This window comes from Eublepharis macularius, chromosome 8 (assembly GCF_028583425.1).
Source record: "Eublepharis macularius isolate TG4126 chromosome 8, MPM_Emac_v1.0, whole genome shotgun sequence".
Classification (NCBI taxonomy): domain Eukaryota; kingdom Metazoa; phylum Chordata; class Lepidosauria; order Squamata; family Eublepharidae; genus Eublepharis; species Eublepharis macularius.
This window is the reverse complement of record NC_072797.1, coordinates 101,137,073-101,159,279: the sequence shown is the minus strand read 5'-3', so window position 1 is coordinate 101,159,279 and position 22,207 is coordinate 101,137,073. Positions and strand designations below refer to the sequence as shown.

Genomic DNA, 22,207 nt, shown 5'->3' with positions numbered 1-22,207 from the left:
TATTGCCCTTGTCCTTGGCCCCAAAACACACGAACAGGTGAGGACACTTTCTGAAGCCCTTTGTCCTGTCCAGATAGAAAGCTAGCGCCCTCTTCAAATCCAGAGTGTGCAGCGCCTTTTCCCCCTTGGAAGAGGGGTGAGGAAAGAATGCAGGAAGCGATATCTCCTGCGACAGATGAAAAGTGGACACTACCTTAGGTAGGAAGCCCAGGCAGGGACGCAATACCACCCTATTGGGATGGAATAAAAGGAAGGGGGGGTCAGACCGTAGCGCAGAGAGCTCACTGACCCTCCTGGCAGAGGTTATAGCCACTAAGAATGCCACCTTGTACGACAGCAGGTCCAAGGGGCAGGTCGCCAAAGGCTCGAAGGGAGGCAACATTAGCCGTGCCAGCACCAAAGACAGTGACCATTGTGGTACAGGAGGCGACACTGGTGGGTAGAGGTTGAACATTCCCTTAAGGAACTGACGGGACTTTGGGTGGGAAAAAACCGTGCTACCATCAACACGAGAGTGGGTAGCAGAGATAGCTGCCAGGTGAACCTTGAGGGAGGTAACCCTTAATCCCTGGTCCCTCAGGAGGCACAAATAGTCAAAAATCAGCCCTAGGGAGCTATCCGTAGGAACCACCCCTTTCTCACGTGCCCAGGTCTCAAACCTCCGCCACTTGGCCTCGTAAGAGCGCCGGGTAGATGGCTTGTGGGCATTCAAGAGGACCCGTTCCACCTGCGTAGAAAAACTCAATGAGGAGGGACGATCCGCCAAGCTGTCAGATGCAGCTTCCCGGGGTCGTGGTGAAGAATGTCCCCATTCCTCAAAAGATCCTGCCAAGGGGGCAGCCTCACATAGGTCCGCTGAGATAGCTGCAGGAGCCTTGGGAACCAGACTTGCCTTGGCCAAAAAGGAGCCACTAAGATGCAGTCTGTCCTGTCCTCCTCTATTTTGCACAGGACCTTGGCTATCAAGGGGAAGGGCGGAAACATGTAATGCAATCCCTGGTTCCACGTAAACAGGAAGGCATCCCCAATAGAGAGCGGATCGCTCCCTGCTCGGGAACAGAACGTCTGGGCTTTGGCGTTCGCCGCCGTAGCGAACACATCTATAACCGGGTGTCCCCACATCTGGAAGATCAGCCCACTGCACCCGTCGTTGAGCTCCCATTCGTGGTCTAACAACATAACCCTGCTCAGGGCGTCCGCCCGAGCGTTGTCTGACCCAGCCACATGTATGGCTCGCAGAGTGACGCCATTCTTGACCGCCCACTGCCAGGTGAGCGTGGCTTCCCGGCAGAGAGTCATGGACGCTGTGCCCCCTTGCCGGTTCACGTAGTACATGGCAGTGGTGTTGTCTGTCTGTACCAACACGTGACGATTTCGCAGCAGAGCTGTAAGGGACACAAGCGCAAAACGAATGGCTCTTAGTTCCAAAACATTGATATGGAGCGCCCTTTCACCTTCAGTCCAGACGTCCTGGACACAGACATCCCCACAGTAAGCCCCCCATCCCATTAGAGAGGCATCAGTGGTCACCGTGATGTCAGGATGTTGATAACCGAAAGGGAATCCTCCAAATAAATTGCCCTCAGACAGCCACCAATCCAACGAGGACAGTATGCTCCTAGGAACGGAGAGCTTGAGGGACGGAGGGTGCTGAAAAGCATCATACCTTCGTACAAACCAGTTCTGGAGAGGCCGCAAATGCAGCCTGGCGAGGGGGATTACAGAAGTAGCAGCAGCCATATGGCCCAGCAAGCACTGGATAGTGCGTACCGGTTGAAAACGGTTCCTCTTAAACATGGACACAAGACCCTTTAGGGACCTAGCCCTCTCCTGGGGGAGCAGAGCCTTACCCTTCAAAGAGTCCAGAAGTGCACCAATGTAGGAGACCGTACGACTGGGAACCAATTTAGATTTTTCTAGATTAACCACGAGGCCCAATCGGTCGCATGTGGTAAGCACCAGATCAAGGTCCTGGGCTAATCTGGGCTCAGACTCAGCCACGATGAGCCAGTCATCAAGGTACGGAAAAATTGAACAACCCTGCTCCCGAAGGAAGGAGACCACAGGAGCAACACACTTAGTGAACACCCGTGGGGCAGTGGACAGGCCAAAGGGGAGCACCTTGTATCGAAAAACCCTTTGCCGGTAGACAAAACTCAGGTATTTCCTATGTTCCTCACGTATCCCCACATGAAAATATGCGTCCTTCAAATCCAGGACCGCAAACCAGTCCCCCTTCCTGAGCAGGGCAAGCACAGTTGCCAACGTTACCATTTTAAATTTAGTCACCCTCAAATAGGCATTAAGGCCTCGCAAGTCCAGAATGGGACGCAACCCCCCGTCCTTTTTGGGGACTAGGAAGAACCTGGAGAAGAACCCCTTTACAGAGCCTTCATAGGGCACCTCCTCTATAGCTCCCTTGGCCAAGAGCGATGTTATCTCAGTGTCCAGCTCGGCCATAGTGTTATCGACAGCGGTCAGCGGTGAACAGCATCTCGGCAGTTCAATGAATTCCAGCCCGTACCCCTTCTCAACAATAGTTAAGACCCATGAGTCAGATGTTATTGACTCCCACTCCGAGAGGAATGGCCTCAGTCTGTCCGAGAAGTTCGGTGGTACGGCTGGGTTGACCCGTCAGTACTGCCTCCCCGGGCCCTGCTGCTCTTTCTGTTGGGACGGAGGCTGCGAGGAACGAGGTTTGAACGGCCTACGCCTCTTGGGCTGCTGCTGAGGAGGGTAGTGCCGCTGTTGATAAGCCGGGAACGGTTGGTAACCCGGCCGCTGCTGCTGGTATCTGCCCTGGTAGTGGTAAGGGCCGTACCTGGGAGTGTATCGTGGCTTGTAGGCGGGTTTGTCAGTGGGAGCTAGGCCCAAGGACCGTGCCGTCTGCCTGTCCTCCTTCTTTTTCTTTAAGGCCTCATCGGTGGACGCGGAGAACAGTGATTCCCCTTCGAAAGGTAAGCCTTCCACCCGGGACCTCACTTCCTGGGAAAGGGCCGTAGACCGCAGCCATGAGTGGCGTCGGAGGACGATGGCGGAAGTCATCCCACGAGCTGCTGTGTCAGCCGCATGGCTCCCTGCATTCAGCTGTTGTTTTGACAGGCGGACAGCTTCTGTCTGCAGGAGCGACACCACTGCCTTCTGTTCAGGGGGGAGGAGGCCAACATAGGATGCCAACTTTTCCCAAAGGTAGAGTTGGTACCCAGCCATAATCGTCTGGTAGTTGGCAATCCTCAACCCTAGGGACGCGATGGAATACTGCCGTCTACCTAGGGCATCTAGCTTCCTCCCCTCCTTGTCAGGTGGCGCTGAGGGTGCTCCAGAGCGGCGAGACTGGAACTCCTCCGTGACGAGCGATGAAGGCGGAGGGTGCTTCAACAATGATGGCCAGGTGCCCTGTTTAATCTTATAAAGCTGCTCAATCCTCCTCGAGGTGGCAGGTTGGTCACAGGGCACCTTCCACACCTTCTCGACAATTTCCTCTATCCCCTCAAGCATAGGGAAGCCAACGGTTGCAGGATTGTCAGCATAGACCCTCCTGAGCAGCTTGTCCTTGGTTTGGGGAACAGCTGAGGAGATATCCATTTCCAAAGCTTGAGCCATCCGAGCCATCTGATCTGCGTAGATTCTCAAATCCTCATATGGAGAACTACTGCTCGGCGCCACGTTGTCGTCTGGCGAAGGTTCGGAACAGGACTCGGAACCGTACTCTCCGACGCTGCCGACGTCCTCCCCTTCGGAACTGTGCGATTCCTCTCCCCGGGCCGGCGGAGGGAACCATGCCTGCCTAGAGGTCGAGGGCCTCGGTTCCGAGTACGCGAAACCAGGAGCCCCTTCCCATTGGCAATGGAAAGCGGGAGGCAGATCCGAAGCTTGACGATGACGGGAGGCCAACGATCGCCCGGAACCGACACTCCCCTCCTCGGACCGACGTCGCTCACGACTGGAAGCAGCTGCTGGTGAGCGGTGACCAGAAGACGACCGATCCCGCCGACTCGGAGGCGGGCCTGGATCAGCTACTGGGGAAGGTGCCGATGGTACAACCTCGAACGCGCCCGGGTCCGGCACATCCTCCGGAACCGGAGAGCCCAGGTGAGGAGATGGGGTGCGTGGAATCAGGATGACCTCCTCCGTCGGAACCGAGCGTGGAGAGCGATGACGGTGTTTGGTCTTCTTCTTCTTTGCAGGTGGCTCTGAAGAAGATCTCGGTACCGACGCAGCCCTGGATGATGACGAGCGCGGCTTAGCCACCGGAATCGACCCAGTCGTCGGTTCCGACCGAGGGCTCGGAACCACGATCTTCGGTCCCGAGGCGGCAGCTCTCGGATCCGACGCGGTGGAAGAAGCGCTTCGGGGCGGCCTCGCCGAACCCTGCGCTGGAGAGGTTGTCTTCGACGCTGCGGCACTTGCGGGGCGTGCAGACCGAGCGGAGGACACAGAACCCGCCCTCGAGCGCCCTCCGACAGAGGGGCTTGGGCCAGCCTTGGGGGAGGGCAGCGGTGTTGCTGTTGACATGACCGCTTTCCAGAGGGAGGAATTCAGCCGGGCCTGCCGATCCTGACGGGCCTTATGCGTGAACCCCTGACAGATCTTACAGGCGGTCACATTGTGGGTCTCCCCCAGACAAAAAAGGCACTGGTCGTGGCCATCGGTCTGTGCCATTTTAGTATGGCACTTCAGGCAACGCTTGAAGAGCGCCTTTGAGGCCATCTTCAGGGGCGCGCAAATAAGAGAGGTCAACCAGTCCGAGTCAGAAACCGTCCGTTAATTACCGTCCAAATCAGTATCCAAAAGCGAAGTCCGAAGTCCAAACCGATGTTCAAATAACCAGAAGATCAATCACAAGTAATAAGCGCAGAGCAACGAAGCTAACGTTCTCTCCCAGCGGCGGCAAGAAGAGAACTGAGGGAAGGGGCCGTTGGTCGCTGGAGGAGCACGTGACCGTTTGGGCGGGAAAACGGTCGCTGAGGCGCGCGACGAACGGCCCCTTCGGAGCTATAGAAGCTATGGAAAATTCTCCGGCGGCTGGCCTGCGCCTGCGCAGTCCCCATGTGTGGAGGCACAGAAGAACGAAGATGAACAGCCAACACTGCACCACTGAAGAATTACTTTACTCCATGCCCCACTTTTAGTTAGCAGAAGTTCTGCAAGGATATCAGAAGAGCGCTTTAGTAGCCAGGGGCACTATTAAATCATGCAACAGAAGCAAAACACGTTGCTGGCTTCACCAAGGCTCCTTTTGCAGATTATCCTTGGATGCAAAAAGAGATGATACTCTTACATAGCAGCAGAAGGTTCCTCCTGAGTACCCTCTTCTTAGCTCTAAGCTACTGGGTTGTATCCCAATGGAGATGCTAAGTTGTTTTTAACGGTTGGGATCTAGTTACCAAATCCTTGTGCCAAGAATCAGCAGGGCGCAAGCACTTTTAGAAAAAGCTTCAATACATATTTCAAGTAGTAGAAAGACAGTCTCAGGACAAGCCTTCAAAACGGCTCTCTGTATAGATATGGTGGTTTGCAGCCCTCAAGAGCAACCTTTACAATTCTTGCTGACAACTTCAGGACTGGACCTACCATTAGGCAGTGTGAGTCAAGCATTCTTTGGGGACAGAAGTGTGTGTGGGGGGGTGTTCATTAAATGGCTAAAAATTGTAAAATTATTTATTATTTAATAATTGTTGGGATGATTAGGTGGACACTGCATGCATTTTCTGCCTCTAGCATAAAAGCATCTCAGGACAACTCTGGCTCTCTTCCATACAATACCGACAACGAAATTTTGTAGTCGTTTGAGGGCACTGAAGACACTTAAATGAACCTTTTTTAACAGCTCTCTCATTATTTGTGTTACATGTATACACATTTATGAAGCTGCCTTATACTGAATCAGACTATTGGTCCATCGAGGTCAGTATTGTCTACTCAGACTGGCAGCGGCTCTCTAGGATCTCAGGTAAAAGTCTTTCACACCACCTACTTACCTAATCCTTTCAGCTGGAGATGCCAGATATCGGACTTGGGACCTTTCACATGTCCACCAGATGTTCTACCACTGAGCCACAGCCCACTCCCCAAAAGCAATTACAATTTTTGTAATTCCAAAAATGTCTTTTTGAATCCCTCTGACAGAGCTTCTCACCTGCAGGATCCACAATAGACATTTTGGAATTACAGTTCCCACCTGGTGTAGTAAGGAAACAGATCAAAGCTAGAATTATACAAAGGGATAATTCACTTGCAGATAGGCACAAATGAAAGGTAAACAACAATAGAAAGCCACTGGTGGTCACATACAGCTCTCAGCTCAAACCAGTTCAACACACCATTAAGGACTTGTAACCTATGCTGGACAATGATACTGCTTTCTTATAAGCATGGAGAAGCAAATGTTATCTTGCCCACATAGCTCCTAACCTTAAACTATTTCTCACTCACAATAATGTGCTTCCAGACATGGACTCTGGGACCAGGGCCTACAATAAACCAAGATGCCAACTCTGTATCCATATTCACTCTGACAACGCAATCATTAGACCTAACAACACCAGTCATACCATCTCAAGTTCATTCACTTGTTCATCTTCCAATGTTATATGTGCTAGGTGTCAGCAATGCTCTCTACACTGGAAAAACAGGTCAGTCCCTACACAAAAGAATAAATGGACATAAATCTGACATTAAATATCACAATACTCAAAAACTAGTGGGAAAACAGTTTAGTCTTCCAGGACATTCCACTGCTAACCTAAAAATGGTTGTCTTCAAACAAAAGAAGCTTCAAGGGCAGATTCCAATGTGAGATTGGTGAACTTGATTCACAAGTTCAGATCAATGGAACCCCTCAGGGCTGAATAGAGACATAGGATTCTTATCTCACTATGGATGCTAATTCCTGCTCTGATCAAGCTGCAGGGTCATATTGTGCCTTTATATCCTGACTCCCATTTTTGCTTCATTCCTCCCATCTTCTGACTGGGATGTAAAGGCTCAGGGAACTCCACTCCTCTTTGTATGTGAAGAAGGAAGCTTTAACTCTTGAAAGCTTATGCCCTGAAAATCTTTTTGATCTCTAAAGTGCCACTGGATTCCAATCCTGTTGCATCCTCTATGGTGAATACCTTCAAAATATGACTCACTTGAAAAATAAAGCAATCTGTGTGCTCAGTCCAAATACTTATAAAGACAGCTTGCCAAGGGAACATTGTATAGAATTTCTCTCCCTCAGCAGACATCCTGCCCAAACCTTAAGTTGACAGAATATAAAAGCTCCAGCCACACTGTCCTAGCCTTGGGATGTACACTTTTCAGCTCTTCCATATAAGCAAAGAACTCAGAAAATCTGTGGCTTATTTTGTTTGCGATGAACTTCCAAATTCTTATCATTCCAGCACAGTATCCTATATGTAAAGATAAATAACATTTTTGTTGGAATTACTAGGAAGGCCTATTGGCTATTGCAATAAACATTCTTCAAATGACTGAATGGATTGATGGACTCTAGTGAACAATCAATGTGATTCCAGTGCTCAAAAGGACCTAATCCCCCATTTCTGAAAAAATGCAACAGATTTCTATTTGTATGGTGATGTTTGGCTGATTCCAATTCATTAGAATAAACTGGTATGAACTGTTTTGCATGTGATAATTGTAAGTATTATGTACAAGACAGTAACCATGAGTTAACTGCAAGCCAGATGTCTTATCAAATGAGTGAAGAAAGGAATCCTGGCTGTAACTGAAGTCATGAATACATGAAGCTGCCTTATACTAAGTCAGACATTTCGTCTATCACAGGCAGTATTTTCTACTATGTCTGGCAGCAGCTCCGCAGGTTTCTGAAGCAATAGTCTTTTGCATCCCCTATTACTAGGGGTATTCACTGAAAAAAATATCTTTTTAATTCTGTATTGAATTTAAGAAAGGGAGGGTATATCGGGTTTAAGAATTCTCAGAAAAGTTGACACATTGTGAAGATTTGTCAGGTTCCATTTCTGTTTTCATTAAGATTGGATGTCTGCCCATTGTTTTCCATGTGGGGGAAATGGCAGATTATCCTGAGTGGACCCTCTCCTCTAAGGACCCCCCAAGTTTCAAGTGCATTGGACTACAGGATCTGATTTTATAGCCCCTTGAATAAGGTGCCCCCATCCTCTCTGCATAATGGGAAAAGTGTAAAGATGGCAGCTGGGTTGCTGGAATGGCATCCCCCCCCCAACTTAGTAACTACGAGGAAAAATAGTCCTTCCAGAGCATCTATCTAGTAATGAACCCCTCCCCCCGCCCCGCCCCAGCAATCATGTTGCAGAGAAATAGGAGCATTTTTTAAACTGAGGCAAACTCATTGCATTGCAATTGGTTGATTGGCTGGGGAGCAGCCTGCAAGGTCTCACTTTGCAGAGTAACCTAAGAAAAGGAAAGGGCACCTTACCTATACAAACCTAAACAATGAAAATGTGATCTTACCCCAAATCACTAATCTACAAAAAGGTGGAAAACAGGTAACCCCTTTAACTGAGGCCAATCGTCATCGTCATCATCAGCATCATCGTCATCATCATCAACAACAACATAACAACAACAACAACAACATAACATTCAATTTATATGCTTGCTGCCCTTCAGGACAACTTAACACTCATACAGAGCGGATTACAAAGTATGTCATTATTATCTTCACAACAATAATCACCCTGAGAGAACTCCCAGAAGCTGTGACTGAACCAAGGTCACCCAGCTGGCTTCAAGTGGAGGAGTGGGGAATCAAACCTGGTTCTCCAGATGAGAGTCCCATGCTCTTAACCACTACACCAAACTGGCTCTCCATCAACACCAACTAACCAAGAAAAATGAACCACAATAAAAAAGAAGAAACAAACTCCTAAGTAGTACATAAAAGGGAGAATATAAAAACAAACCAGAGATTAATCCATACAGAACCCAAAACAATGAAAATAATACCTCTCCAAAACTGCCCTACCCTAGTGACGAAGTGTCTCTTCCCCTTACTACACCTTGCCAGGGGAAGAGGACAGAGGAAGGCTAATTAATAGTAGTAAATTAGTAATAAAAATTAATCTAACTAGTCTGTCAAATAAGAGTCCAGCACAATCTAAGTAGAATCTGTCCAGCCAAACAAGATATGACGTCTATAATAGGACATGAGGTGCAGTGCACCACGTATGTACTGCAAAAATGGCTAATGTGACAAGATGGTTGTTCTTTAAAATTTCCCTCCCCCCAAAGAAAGACTGTATGATTGGAACATCATGTTCCCAACAGTGGCTAGCAAGCTGACCATAAGTCTGCAAGTAAGCCATGAAGACAATAGCCCTCTCCGGGTGTTTGCATAGCAAAGTGGTCCTCCGTCTGAGCCTTCTTTTTCTGCCAGAGGTCATCTCCACTTTTCATTTAAACCAAGACATTGTCTTACTGGTATTTTTCCTTACTCCTACAACTGACACGGAGAGACTTTTGCACATGCTTGATGTTAAACATGCTTTGTGTTTTTACTTGGACAGAACAGCTCTCTTCTGGAAGGATCCCAATCTCTTCATACCATTTCAAGGACCCAAAAATGGTCTGCACAGACCATTTCAAACTGGACTTATTAAACAGTGTTACATTCATTCTAAACAATCCTGCCCATTGCACATCAGAGTGCACATTTGACAAGAGCTCAATCCATGTCGCCAGCCTTCAGCTTGAGTATCTGTCTAGTGGACTTGTGTAAGGCAGCCACCTGGTCTATGCCATCCACATTTATCAGGCATTATGCCACTGACAGACTCCAGAAGGGATGCTCTTTTTCATCACCTTCCTTCTACACCAGCGGCTTACAGAACTGAAGGAGGGAGCCGCTTGCCTTGCCTTTTATAACTGTGCCTAGGGGAAAAGCATGTAAAAAAGCTAAATGAGCATCTCACAACTTTAAGATCTTTGGAACATTCACAGCTGGCCTTCGCATGCGCAGTTCGCATGTTAGGACTTTGAGCTATGGAACTGCACAGAAGACACAACAATGAACATAGCTTCAGCATTGGCATGTTCTTTTCACACCAGTTAACTAAAGGAGACCTATGATGACTTGGTTGTGTTCAAAGCTGCTATCACAGACCAGCTATTGAAAGACATTTCCTAATATTACTTGTAGGAGTCATGATAACAGGAAGGTGTGTAACAAAGACAGCAGATCATTAAAGAAGTACTACCTGTTGCAACGGGCTTTAAGCTACTGTGGGTGTTTAGGTCTGATGACAGCCCTGCCTCCACACTGTATGTTGAGCCAACTAATTCACAGGATTAGCTTTGAATGGAATGGACACTGTCCCCCTTACTATATCTAAATGTCTAGTAGGCAAGAGATCACTACCCTGAATTCACTTTCCAGTCACTTCCCCAATCCTGAAATATCCCCAAAATACCAGTTCATGACAACTCTCATACTGTGGAAATCTAGTTGATCTTTTACCGTGCTACTGGACCCCAATCTTGCTCTTCAACTGCAGACCAACATGGCTACCCACTTATGCACTTTTTGTACACAAAAATAACAAAGACCATGTAACCTGATGCATGATAAAATTAACATCTATCAGTTGTTCATATGGGATGCTACCAGTATAAGACAGAGATACTTTGAATCCTATGCAAATTCTTCCCCTTCATAATTGAATTCTTTTTGTAGCACTGGAAAGAAAAAAATCACCTGAGATGACAGAGAAGGGGAGGGAGATGTTGGAGCAGATCCTGATGGCAAAAAGAAGAGATTCAGATTCAGGTAATGTTCATGACTGCAGAGAATTCGCAGAAACTCCAGCCTCATAGAAATCAGTGTTGGAAGAGTATTCAGTTTATTTGACAACTAAAAAAATAAACAGGCAAAAAGGTGTGTAAGAAGAACACATAATTTTATGGAAAATATCCCTGTCTCCAGAAATAAACTTTCATTTTGTTTAATGAAAATAACTGAAAAATATCAAATATCATAAATTGTTCTTTGTAATTCTTTTATCTGGTAAATTGCATTAATCAGCCACTGTCTGCTATTGGTAACATTTAATCACACTTGGCTGACCTTTCAGGAAAGGACCAACCAAACACTTCAGCAGATTTATGCAGGAAATAATTTAAATAGTATATTTTCTAGGATGTCATATTCAAAATAACTCTAGTAATTGTAATTTTTAACAAAGAAAATATATGTACACGTATACAGGATTTGGTAACTGGTAATGAATTACTTTTCTTTGCCATACTCCATTACATCCAGAAGTTCTACCAAAATAAAAGTTGTTTACCATCAGTTTGATTTTAGATACAGAAGGCTGATTGGGACCCGGGGGGCGGGGGGGGGGGGAGACTAAAGTAAACTGACAAATGCAATCCTGAGCACAGTTACACCCTTCTAATCCAACTGACTGCAATTGGCTTAGAAAGCATGCAACTTTGTTTAGGATTACACTATCAATTCCATAGAATGGATATGGATTTGATCAGGGCTTTTTTTCTGGAAAAAGAGGTGGTGGAACTCAGCGGGTTGCCCTCGGAGAAAATGGTCACATGGCTGGTGGCCCCGCCCCCTGATCTCCGGACAGAGGGGGAGTTGAGATTGTCCTCCGCGCCACTGAGGGCAATCTAAACTCCCCTCTGTCCGGAGATCAGGGGGCGGGGCCACCAGCCATGTGACCATTTTCAAGAGGTTCCGGAACTCCGTTCCCCCACGTTCCCCCTGAAAAAAAGACCTGGATTTGATACATTACCAATATTGTCAGGAAAATTGACCTGACATTCTATATACATCATTGGGCTAGAGTAGCTGAAGCATGTCCATTTCCATTGGCTGCCCTACTGGTATCCCTCTACATTGCCTTTTCCACATCAGTTCAACAATGAAAGCAATACTCAGTCATATTGAGAAGTGAACTGAGACTAAGTTCAAGTGTTGTCTTAAATGCAGCTTACTTGATTGCAGTAGTGTTTGATGAGGTTAAACACAAATCCACGATCCATTAGAGAAAGAAGATCATACAAGAAAAATGCCAAGCTAATATTGATTTTTTCTGCTTGTTCACTTTCCTTTCAAATGAAACAAAAATATGTTAATACACAAAATCAGCTGCACTTTTTTCTGTTTGATGAAAAATTTATAAAATGGGAAATGGATGGTGATGAAAGCAGGGTGGATAAAGGAAACCCAGGAATTGCAAGATTCCGTGCAGGGAGGATAAAATCTAATGAATCCCATTTAAGTTGCCAACTGAGCAGACAAAATAGCCTGTCCTGGTTTTGGCCTCCAATGGCAGTTTACAATTCAGCAAGTAAAACTTTACAAAAGAGAGTTAAAAATTAACCACCTGCTAATCTCTGCACCGTAAACCGTGGTTAAAGTCAAAGTATAAAGACGCCAGCTGAATGGCTGCTGAACCTAGATATAACTTTAATATTTCACTTTGGATTTTGAAAAGACTTGTGGAAGTACTGCACAGACGCATAGGAAAAATATTCACTTATTTTTAGGTACTTTTGTTAGACTGTTCATAGAATAAAATGAAATAACACATAAATTTTAGTGGAAGACTACATTCATATATTGTTAGCTTCCCCCACCCTCCTTCATTCTGCACCAGGATTTAAGACTTCCATTTTTAGAACTAACCACAACTTTTGGTGATGTCTGAGTTAGGGGCCTTAACGAGTTGCAGTTTATTTCTTCTCCATAGACCCAAATTCCTAAACCAGGATTGAACTGTGGTTTAGAATTCCAGTTTGTAGGAAGAAATCCAGATATAATTTGTTAAACTGCCCAATTCATATGTCACAACAAATTGAGGTTAGTTCTAAACTACAAAGTTTTCTATTTCAATTCTGTATGTAAGGACAGGTGGAAGGGTACATATGAGCCCAAAGACTTCCTGTATTGATTTATCATGAACTGCTGTGGTTTATTGGTGTCATCAGAATACAGCTGAAGAACATTGGAGGAGGAAAACAGACACATATTAAAATACAGTGGAAATAGTCCTGAGCCCACGTCCTCTGCCCTGAAAACCAGTGTTGTGCAAAAGCAGAGAATATATAGTCAAACTACTTCCACCACACTTAGAAATGTCAGTCCATCTTCACTCTGGTTTTTCATGCATGAAGCAACACAAAATGATTTGGAAATTTAACAGAAATATTTCAGCAGATTAAGGGTTAGATCCAGACTAAATTGGCAATTTCCAGCAATTCCCCCTTCCCATTGCAGTCAGAGCCAAGCTACAAGTGATGCCTTACACAGGTTGACACTTGTCAGCTTCCCTCAAGTTTTGATGGGAAATGTAGGCATCCTGGTTTTACAGCTTGGCTCTCCATTACAGCTGCAAGACCAGGATGCCTACATTTCCCATCAAAACTTGAGGGGAAGCTGACAAGTGTCCATACCTGTGTCAGGCGTCACTTGTAGCTTGGCTCTCAGACACCCTTCGGAGTCCCCCTGTCTCCAGGAGCATCATGTTATGGTGACCAGGAATGTGATGGCAGGAGGGAAGCAGGAAGTTTCCCTTCTGCCATTGGATTAGTTTGGATCCAATGCTAGAAAATAATGACCAATACTGGCAATATGTCCAGAACAAAATGCCATGAATTAGGTGATAACTGTTTACTCTAGACTGGGAAATTACCTTTTGTGGCTTGACTAAAAGTGCTGCAACTTCTGATGTGACCACATTGACTATAGTGGTGATATCATCCTTGAAACGATCAGAAAATCGACATCTGCGGGGAATATCCTGTTTGTCCACACTGTGAACATACTGAGCCATGCTTTTGACCTTTAAAAAATAGATGTTATGTATTAAGAGTGACGCTTAAATGCAGAGGAGGGAAATGGGGAACTTGATAGGGATAACACATCTAGGAGATTCTCCCAATGCTTAGTCTTAAATTTATCAAACACTGTGCAAATAAAATGAACTAAGCAACAAGTGAATGAATGCATTTTCATAGAACCTGCGATTTTTAAGTTCATACGAGATCAGAGCTTACCAGAAGTGTGAGTTTTTAGCATAAGTTGGACAAGAGCCAAGGGACGATTGACCTTTGACTCTTCGCCTGTAACTCACTGCCTGTGGCCCAGTTTGAGCTACATTAGCAGAAAATGAGGGTTGTACATACTTGTAACTCTTGTTACAGGTATGTAAACAATGAACTGATGTATTATGACAGCAGGAAAAAGGCATCTTTTCACCAAGGATCTTTGGCTGCCCTGATTACCAGACCACTTTGACCAAGGAAGCAGAATAAAATATTGCTGTGGGCATCTGGAGCAGGCCATGGCTAGGGGTCGTGTGATTTGTATATCTGGTCGGAAAATATACCCAAAAATATCAGTATTTGGGAGAATATTTGGGAATTCTGATTATATCCAAGATTCACAGATACACTACACTGGTGGTCCCAATTAATCCCAGAAGTATTGAAGATCAACTGATTCTACCATTTCAAAGGTTTGCAGTAGTTTGTTTTTCCTTATTTTCCCAGGCAAAAAAAAGGGAGGGAGGGAGGCAGTAATTCTCACAATGTGAATGACATTGCTCATTAGGGGAAGCTCAACTGTCTGTCCAATCACAATTATTATCTCATGTGGTCTATAATAAAATCAACCATGACTGGACAGATCTCCCCCTAATGAGCAATGCCATTTGCTTGTGAAAACTGTCTCATCTTCCTCCCTTTTTTGCCTGGGGAAACCTGTAAAGAGGGAAAAAAACGAGCTGCTACAACCGGTTCTACAGCTTAAGGGTGATTGGAGGGGGTGGGGGAGTGTGTACCTTCTGCTGCCTGGTTGCTTCTGTTAGAATTCTCTGGTTTGGCATTGGTTCTGTTAGGGCTTAATTTGTCTATTTTTGGTCAGTATTTTTTCCTTTTTGTCAGTGGTTGCTCTCATGTGTTTGGCTATTTCTTTGCCCTGGAGAAAAGCACTGGATTTTCCCCAATACGAAACAATAGAGAGTAGATAGGAGCACCTTCTTCAGGGGCCTGTAGAATTGAACCTCTTGACCTAATCTTTTTGAAACAAGGGGGGGAGGTCTTTGGTGGACAGGGAGCCTACTCTGCTGCAATTTTTGGATTAATTTTTTTCAAATACAGCCCCTCCAGCTCCCTGGAAGGATTCCCCCCTATGGAATAATGGACAGTTAAATTTTGGAATCCTGAAAGAAACCCAGATCCCAATATAAAACCTGTATAAGAGAACCTGAGTATCAGGGGATACTGATATTTTTAGCCTTCCTGATACCCAAATTCAAAATATACCTGTTTTATGTGCACACCCCTAGCCATGACCACTTGCCACCTATAAGCTGAGTTCCGAGCCAGCCTGAAAAATATCCAAATATCTATGAAGAAGGGTTGGTGAGCACTATCTATTTTTCGCTTCCTTCTTTATTGTAACGTTAAAGTGCTGTAGGTTTGAATTTAGTGCACTCTTGTTTAACTTCTTGGGTCCTACTTTGGGGGTGAGAAAGGTGGGATATTAATATTTTAAATAAATAAGCACATAGGTTCTGTGGCTCAATTTAAACATTGCTGCTGGTGTTAGTTTACAAAAAATCCTAACCTGTGTGATTTTTATTTAAGTGGTCAGTACTTACCTATGGGTACAGCAGTGTGGCAAATTCATTAGCCACAGATACTTGATGTGGTAATGTAATGCACATTGCACTACAGACCTCGTTTTAAAACATGGACACCAGCCATGTAGATGTAGACTACAGGGGCCGCGGGGTCGGATCCCAGGAGGCGGGGAGTGGCCAGGTTGGGCAGGTGGCTGGCCAGAGGAGTGTGGCTGTGCCCCCCGAGCCCAGAGAGATCTCTTTCGTGAGCCTTACTCCCTGACAGGCTGAGCCCATCCAATGCACAGTGCTTTCTTCGAGGAGGATTAGCCATTGTCAGCACAAGTACTGCACCGTTGTGGTCCACATCCAAGGTGCCACTGCTGGTCCCAGGCATGGAGTTCACCTCAGAGCCTTGCTCGGCAGCAAATGCACGGTGAGAGGCAGCGCAATTGGGATAGCTGTGTGTATGTTTCCATTGCAGGCAAGTCACCATCCCACATTTTTTATATATACACCTGGTATCACGTTTAATCTGGCCTGCTTCCTTTTAAGGAAAATCCTTGCTTTTTTCTACCTTGATTACCTCCATAAACAAGCAATTAACTGATTTGAATCCGTTTTCCTTTCTAAGACCACTGACTGATACAGGCTTATCAAATCACCCTGAGACTAAGCAAGATGTCAAAGACTCCATTTTCCCTTGGAGAACTGCTACTGATTCTTCAAAACTGGATTTTGTCACAAATCTGTTGTCTATTTTTTGTGAACAATTCACAGTTATGCAGGGCCAGTTCATATGAAAGGGCTGGGATTAATGCTTTCACATCTCTTCATTTTCATTGCACTTAATTCCCCCCGTTGTTAAAAACGAAATGCCTTTATGAAAACTCACCAGCAGCTCAAAGAAGAACCAAGCATACTTGAAGACTGATTCTCTCACCATGCCAGTGCTCACGACCATCTGAAGTGCCAACTCTTCATGGAAATGCTATATAGAAACACTGTGTATGAAAATACAAGCTGGCTTTCAACATTGGAATTAAAATCAAAGCTCAGAGAGGGGTAAATTTAAAATGGCAGCTCTTAAGTTAGCACAAGCATGCACACATTCATGCGCATGGGCAAACACACAATTAAGCTGAATAAGGAGGACAAGTAAAGGCAAAAACAACAGCAGCAATTAAGAACAGCAGGCAGAATCATCAGGGACAGGCAATCATTTGCTACATATGTTAACAGCCCACAATAACACATATAAAAACCAGCCCTAGCAAAATGAATTAATAAAATCTGCAAAACAAGAATTTCAAATAAATATGAAACTTTGTTTCTTTAAAGGCTTAACTAATTAATTATAAGTCATTGTTGATATAGCACATTGTTTAAACTATAGGAAAGAGCAAGAGTCCAGTAGCACCTATAAGACTAACAAGACCTGTGGTAGGGTATGAGCTTTTGTGAGTCAAGCTCCCTTCTTCAGATTGTTTAAACTGATATTGACAAAGGTCTATTGCAGACCAGGCTTGAACTGTTTATACCAGTTCAGAAAACTGGCCTATGGAATCCAGGCATCATGGGTTTAATTACTGATTCTGCAATTGACACATGCACAAAAGGACACTATCGCACAAAACAACACAGGAGGCTTTCGCTGTAGTTAAAGCAAAGAATGAATTAGACAAGCATCATATTTGAAGAACATTTCAAATATGGTTTAAGGGTTAATTGGATTGCATAATACTGGGCTGGCTTTATACACCTTGGTATAAAAAATACTAAAATCTTAAAGCACCCAGTTTTGTTCATCTATTGCCCAAACTGGCTGTTCTTTCCTCCCTGAAATACTGGGCTTTCTTTCCTGTTGTTACTAAGCCCTCAGAAACATGTAAAAGTTCTGCACTATTAAAAAGTACTTTCCTGGGGATCTGCTGAGGATTAACTTGAGTCTGGCCCTTTTAATATTTGCCTTTCACTCCTTTTTCTGGCACACGGGAAAAAGTCAATGGACCTATGTTTTTAGTAGGCAAAACAATCAATCTCTAAAAAAGGTCATTTAAGGCATTCTGTTATACAGTGTAGCTCACTCAGAATCAGGTTAGGAATGATGATTTATTTGTTTTTTTAACTTTAGATACCCTCCATCCTGATTCCAATGGGCCTTCAGAGCAACATATGGCAGGAAGATGACCAATCCAGATGTTCAGCAACTGAGCCCCTGAGTTTCCACTGAAAAGTTCACTCTTCTCTCATTAAATTTTTATCTTTTCTGAGATTGCTCTTCTGTTTTCCCCCTTGGGAAAGTCTGGTGTTCAAAGTGGCCTGCTTACAGTATTTGTTAACTTGCTGAGACTTTTTAAAGCGTGCTGTTGTGTTCTGTGGCAGTATACTTTTTAGTGGATGGCCGTGGGCTTATGCAGGCACTTGACGTATCATTGCTAGGTTCACTATAGTATGACATCCGACTGGAGCATCGATCAGCAATCTAGAGAAAATGGCCAGAAATCACATATAAAAATATACATATTAGCAGTATGGAGGAAGACAGAAGAAATAGCTGGTCACATTACATTTAACAATTTAAACACAGGACTGCCATCACGTGTTCTAATTTAGTACTGCACTTTACAGTTTATTTCCCCCCCTCCACAAACTCCTCGTCTTCCACATGAGTTATCTGTCCCAGGTTCAATCTTTTGGGAAGTCAGCTTTTTCTTGCTTCTCAAGAGCACTGTGGTGTATTCGTGCACTTCCAGAGTTTCTCTGACTTTTCTCCAATCTTTCCCATACTTGCTTTGCTCCAAAGTTTTGGGAAAGATTGCTGCTGTGTGGGTAAGTAAATTCAGATTTTCTGACCCACATTTTCCCTGACCCTATCCCCACAGCAGCCATTTCCTCCCCCCCTGCCTCAACATAGGAGCTTTTTTAAAAAATCAACACTAGAATATTGTTATATCAATATACCACTGTACCAACAGAGTTCTCTAAATTCTGAGCTTTTATTTTTTAAAAAGTAAATTGCTAGTCCCTTTCCTTGTTGAGATGCAAAGAAAAGACATATCTTCACATGGGTAGAGGCTAGAGGCTTAATCTTTTAAAATGAAAGCTGGAATTCAGAGAACGTGCTACGCCTGTTCATACAATGGTATATAGATATAATGATATACTAGTGAATTGCAAAAGCCTTGGTAGCCCAGAGGAAGGAGGGGGTGGCGACTGCCACGGGGGGACTAGGGCAGGGAAAATGCAGAGAAATCTGCCATATGAAAACCCCATTGCTGCTGCACTTTAACTGCAGCCACAGCAGCAACCACAAAATTGCATCCCTTATGGAAGACACTCCCTCCCCATCTGAAAATGCAACACAGTACAGTAAAACACTTAGACAGTACAGTAAACACTTAGAAGGAACATTCTTTCTTGGAACATCGTGTGATGGACATCTGCCCCTGTGGGATGCCAAACAATGCCATAAAAGGTGTTGGAAGCACATTATAGGGAAGTCAGATACAAATTTCACCTTGGAATATGTAAGGTAGCGGTAATTGAGGATTTATTTCTAGTTTATCTATACGTCCTTTTTGTTTCTGAAAAGGGGCAAAGATTTTTTTTTAAAAAATTTCATTTGGAACAGGGATTCTTTTTATAGTATAATTTGTTATCTTCTACATGATTTATTACCAGCACTGCTAAACAATTACTATTTTTATTCACAATATAACACCAGATTTCGAGGTACCCTGTGCAGGCAGGCATAAATGCTTCTGGGAGCTGGAACTGCATGTATGACAAAATTAAACTTGGACCCTAGATTTTCCTTTTAGCTCTCCAAGGTTATATTATCTCCTCTTACCCTTGAGGACATGATGCTTCTGACCTCCTCATCAGTAGCAGACTGGATCCCAGCATTATCTGGATTACTGCAGCTGGTCGCCCGGCTTTGTAAGAGTCTGGAGCCACTGAGACGGCTGAGGTGCGTCCATATGTATAATAACGAGATTCGGAAAAATTAGCACCACTTGCTCCACCTGCCAAGATGAAATATTATTTTCACAACTGGGCATTACATATCACCCAAGCACCAGCTGGACTACAAAATAGCTACAACAAACCTTTTGCTCATCCTTTTGCTGCATGGTAGCCCTATTGATGCCTTGGCCCCAAGGTAGGCTCATTTTCTACTTCCAGAGAAAGCCAGCTACTATCTTACACAGCATTTTCCCCATCTACATGACTCTCTTCCCAAACCAAGGTGAATTTTTCATTGCCATTCATAAGCAACCCTCTGAAAGGGGGCCAGATAGTTTAAAACTTAGAATTAGTATACACTTACAGTACAGCAAGATATGGGTCCAGTAGCACCTTAAAGACCTGCCTATTCCCATGCTTGCACCCAGGCTCTAGAGTAGGCTGTCCAGGAAAAGTTGGTTTTCCCAATTTTGTACTCAGACTCTGTAAGCCTGTTTGTGATGCTTGCCACTAGAGATGGGCACTAACTGGAAAAAAACGAACCATGTAGTTCGTGGTTCGTCAAATTTCACGAATCACAAACCTGCCCCCAGTTCACGAACCGGTTCATTTGGTTCGTGAAAGCATCACATTCAGGTCAGAAAATCGTAACTTCCAGGTCAGCAGAAGGTCACTTCCGGGTCAGCAAAAGGTCTGCAGGAAGTCCATCCCCTGTTGCCTAGGAAACTGACTGATCGGCACCAGACTGTCTACAGTGACGAACCAAATGAACCAGCCTAAAGTTCGTGGTGGTTCATCAGAAATGGGATCTGACAAACCGCTGGTTTGCAAACCATGAACCAACATGGTTTGTCATGAATTTTGGTTCGTATTTTGGTTCGTGCCCATCTCTACTTGCCATCTTATTTAGGAAACCCTGATCTAGAAATAAATAATTTGATGCTTCTGAAAAATATTCTCTGTTCAATTATTTTGCTAATCTCAAGACATTTGAAGTGCCCTGTATATGTTGAGAGACTATGTTGCTAGCAAAAAGCAACACATGATCCAAAGAAGTTATATGGATGGTAAGACACAAACACACACACTCAATGTACACAAATGAAGCTTCATTGGCTGAAGAAATAAACTGCATTTAAATAGCTTGTCTGAGTGGGAGAACTACCATGCCAAAATTCTGCCTGCACATGTAACTCTCCACTGCGTGCATGCATTGCTCTTCGTATTCCCAACTTAAATATTTAGGGGCAATACGCCTGATGTATTCAGAAAATCAATGAACAACATGTGGCACTCAGATAGTAGGGAGATGTTCAAATTTCTGTTAGATTTTTACTAAGTTATCATCATCCACCTATGCTACATGTTTCACTAGTAGTAAGGCAGTAATTTATGTTACTGCCTATGTGGACAATGTGGACCCTTCAAGCTTTCCATCAGATTTCATATTTAATCACTGGCATGCTGATAGGTATACTACTAGTCCTTGGTAAGAAGGTGAAATAATCCCTTAGAGATCCATCCGCTATCCATGCTGCCATCTTAAATAATCCTGATAATGTTTTGGTTTTTAGTTGCCACTCAAGGCATACAGATTCTACTATACCCCTCTCCTCAACTGAACTTGTTCTTCTTCAGTAAATGAATAAGAAGGAAATCAAGGATCTTTACTTTCTACCCACAGCCAGACGATTCAGTACATAAAGAACAGCAACTTATTTTTGCAGGAACCCCAGGGAAAATACCTAGTTTGACAATATCTCTTTGAACTTCTGGAAGACGGAAAACATAGTAGACATAAGATGCTAAGAGGCAATTTCTCCCATGATGGTCCTTGCTCAGATCTTGGCTGTTGTGGAGGCTATTCACTATTGCAACCACAGATTCAAAGGCAAATTGGGAGAAGTTGGCTGGAAAGTCAAAAGAAAAGCATTTATTTCATTATTAATTGGATACATACAAAACCTTATGTCACAATAAACTTGTTAGTCTAGTGGGCCACAGGACTCTTTTTTGGTTTTGCAGCAAGATTAAACACAGCTGTACCGACATGACATGGCAGTGATAATAAGCTAACAGAAAACAACTGGGGAAAGTGAATGCTTCTAGTCTGTTCCTAACACAATCCTTCCCATTTCTATTTGAGAAGGTGAGAGGAACAGATGGTTCAAATGAAGCAAGATTGCTTTGGCAGAGTGCAGAAATAAGACCTGACATGAGCCAGCCACTAGAATAGACAGTGCAGCAGGCACAGTGAACTGGACATTGATCCTAGGAACATTAGGTGAAAAGTTTTGGAATTTGTTTTCAGTGGGAAAGTCAGGCACTTTGCTTCTTGCTGAAATCCTGCACATTGTTTTAAAAAACCAACTAACTACAGTTAGGCCAGCGTATCTCTAACTATTTGGCATCTACAGTAGAGATGGGCATGAACCACAAAAAAAACCAAACCATGAGGTTCGTGGTTTGTGGGTTTTCACGAACCAGGAACCACGAACTGGCATGAACTGGGGCAAGTTTACAAACCAGTTCGAGGGATTTAAATGCCCCTTTCCAGCTGCTTAGCAGCAGCAGGGAAAAAGGCATTAGACAGTTTTAAGGGCCCTTTCCTGCCTTGCAAGTGGCAGGTCCCTTTAAACTATCAG

The 22,207-nt window shown here is 44.4% G+C and overlaps 1 protein-coding gene across 1 annotated transcript in view; it reads right to left on the bottom strand.

Moving 5' to 3' along the window:
• Positions 1–22,207, bottom strand: part of DOCK8 (dedicator of cytokinesis 8) — a 125,556-nt gene that overhangs the window by 42,509 nt on the left and 60,840 nt on the right. Inside the window, 8 exon segments of the mRNA XM_054986167.1 lie at positions 10,706–10,861; positions 11,962–12,075; positions 13,662–13,811; positions 16,489–16,586; positions 17,985–18,078; positions 19,447–19,550; positions 19,553–19,621; positions 21,308–21,472. Of these exon segments, the coding sequence (XP_054842142.1) occupies positions 10,706–10,861; positions 11,962–12,075; positions 13,662–13,811; positions 16,489–16,586; positions 17,985–18,078; positions 19,447–19,550; positions 19,553–19,621; positions 21,308–21,472 (950 nt within the window).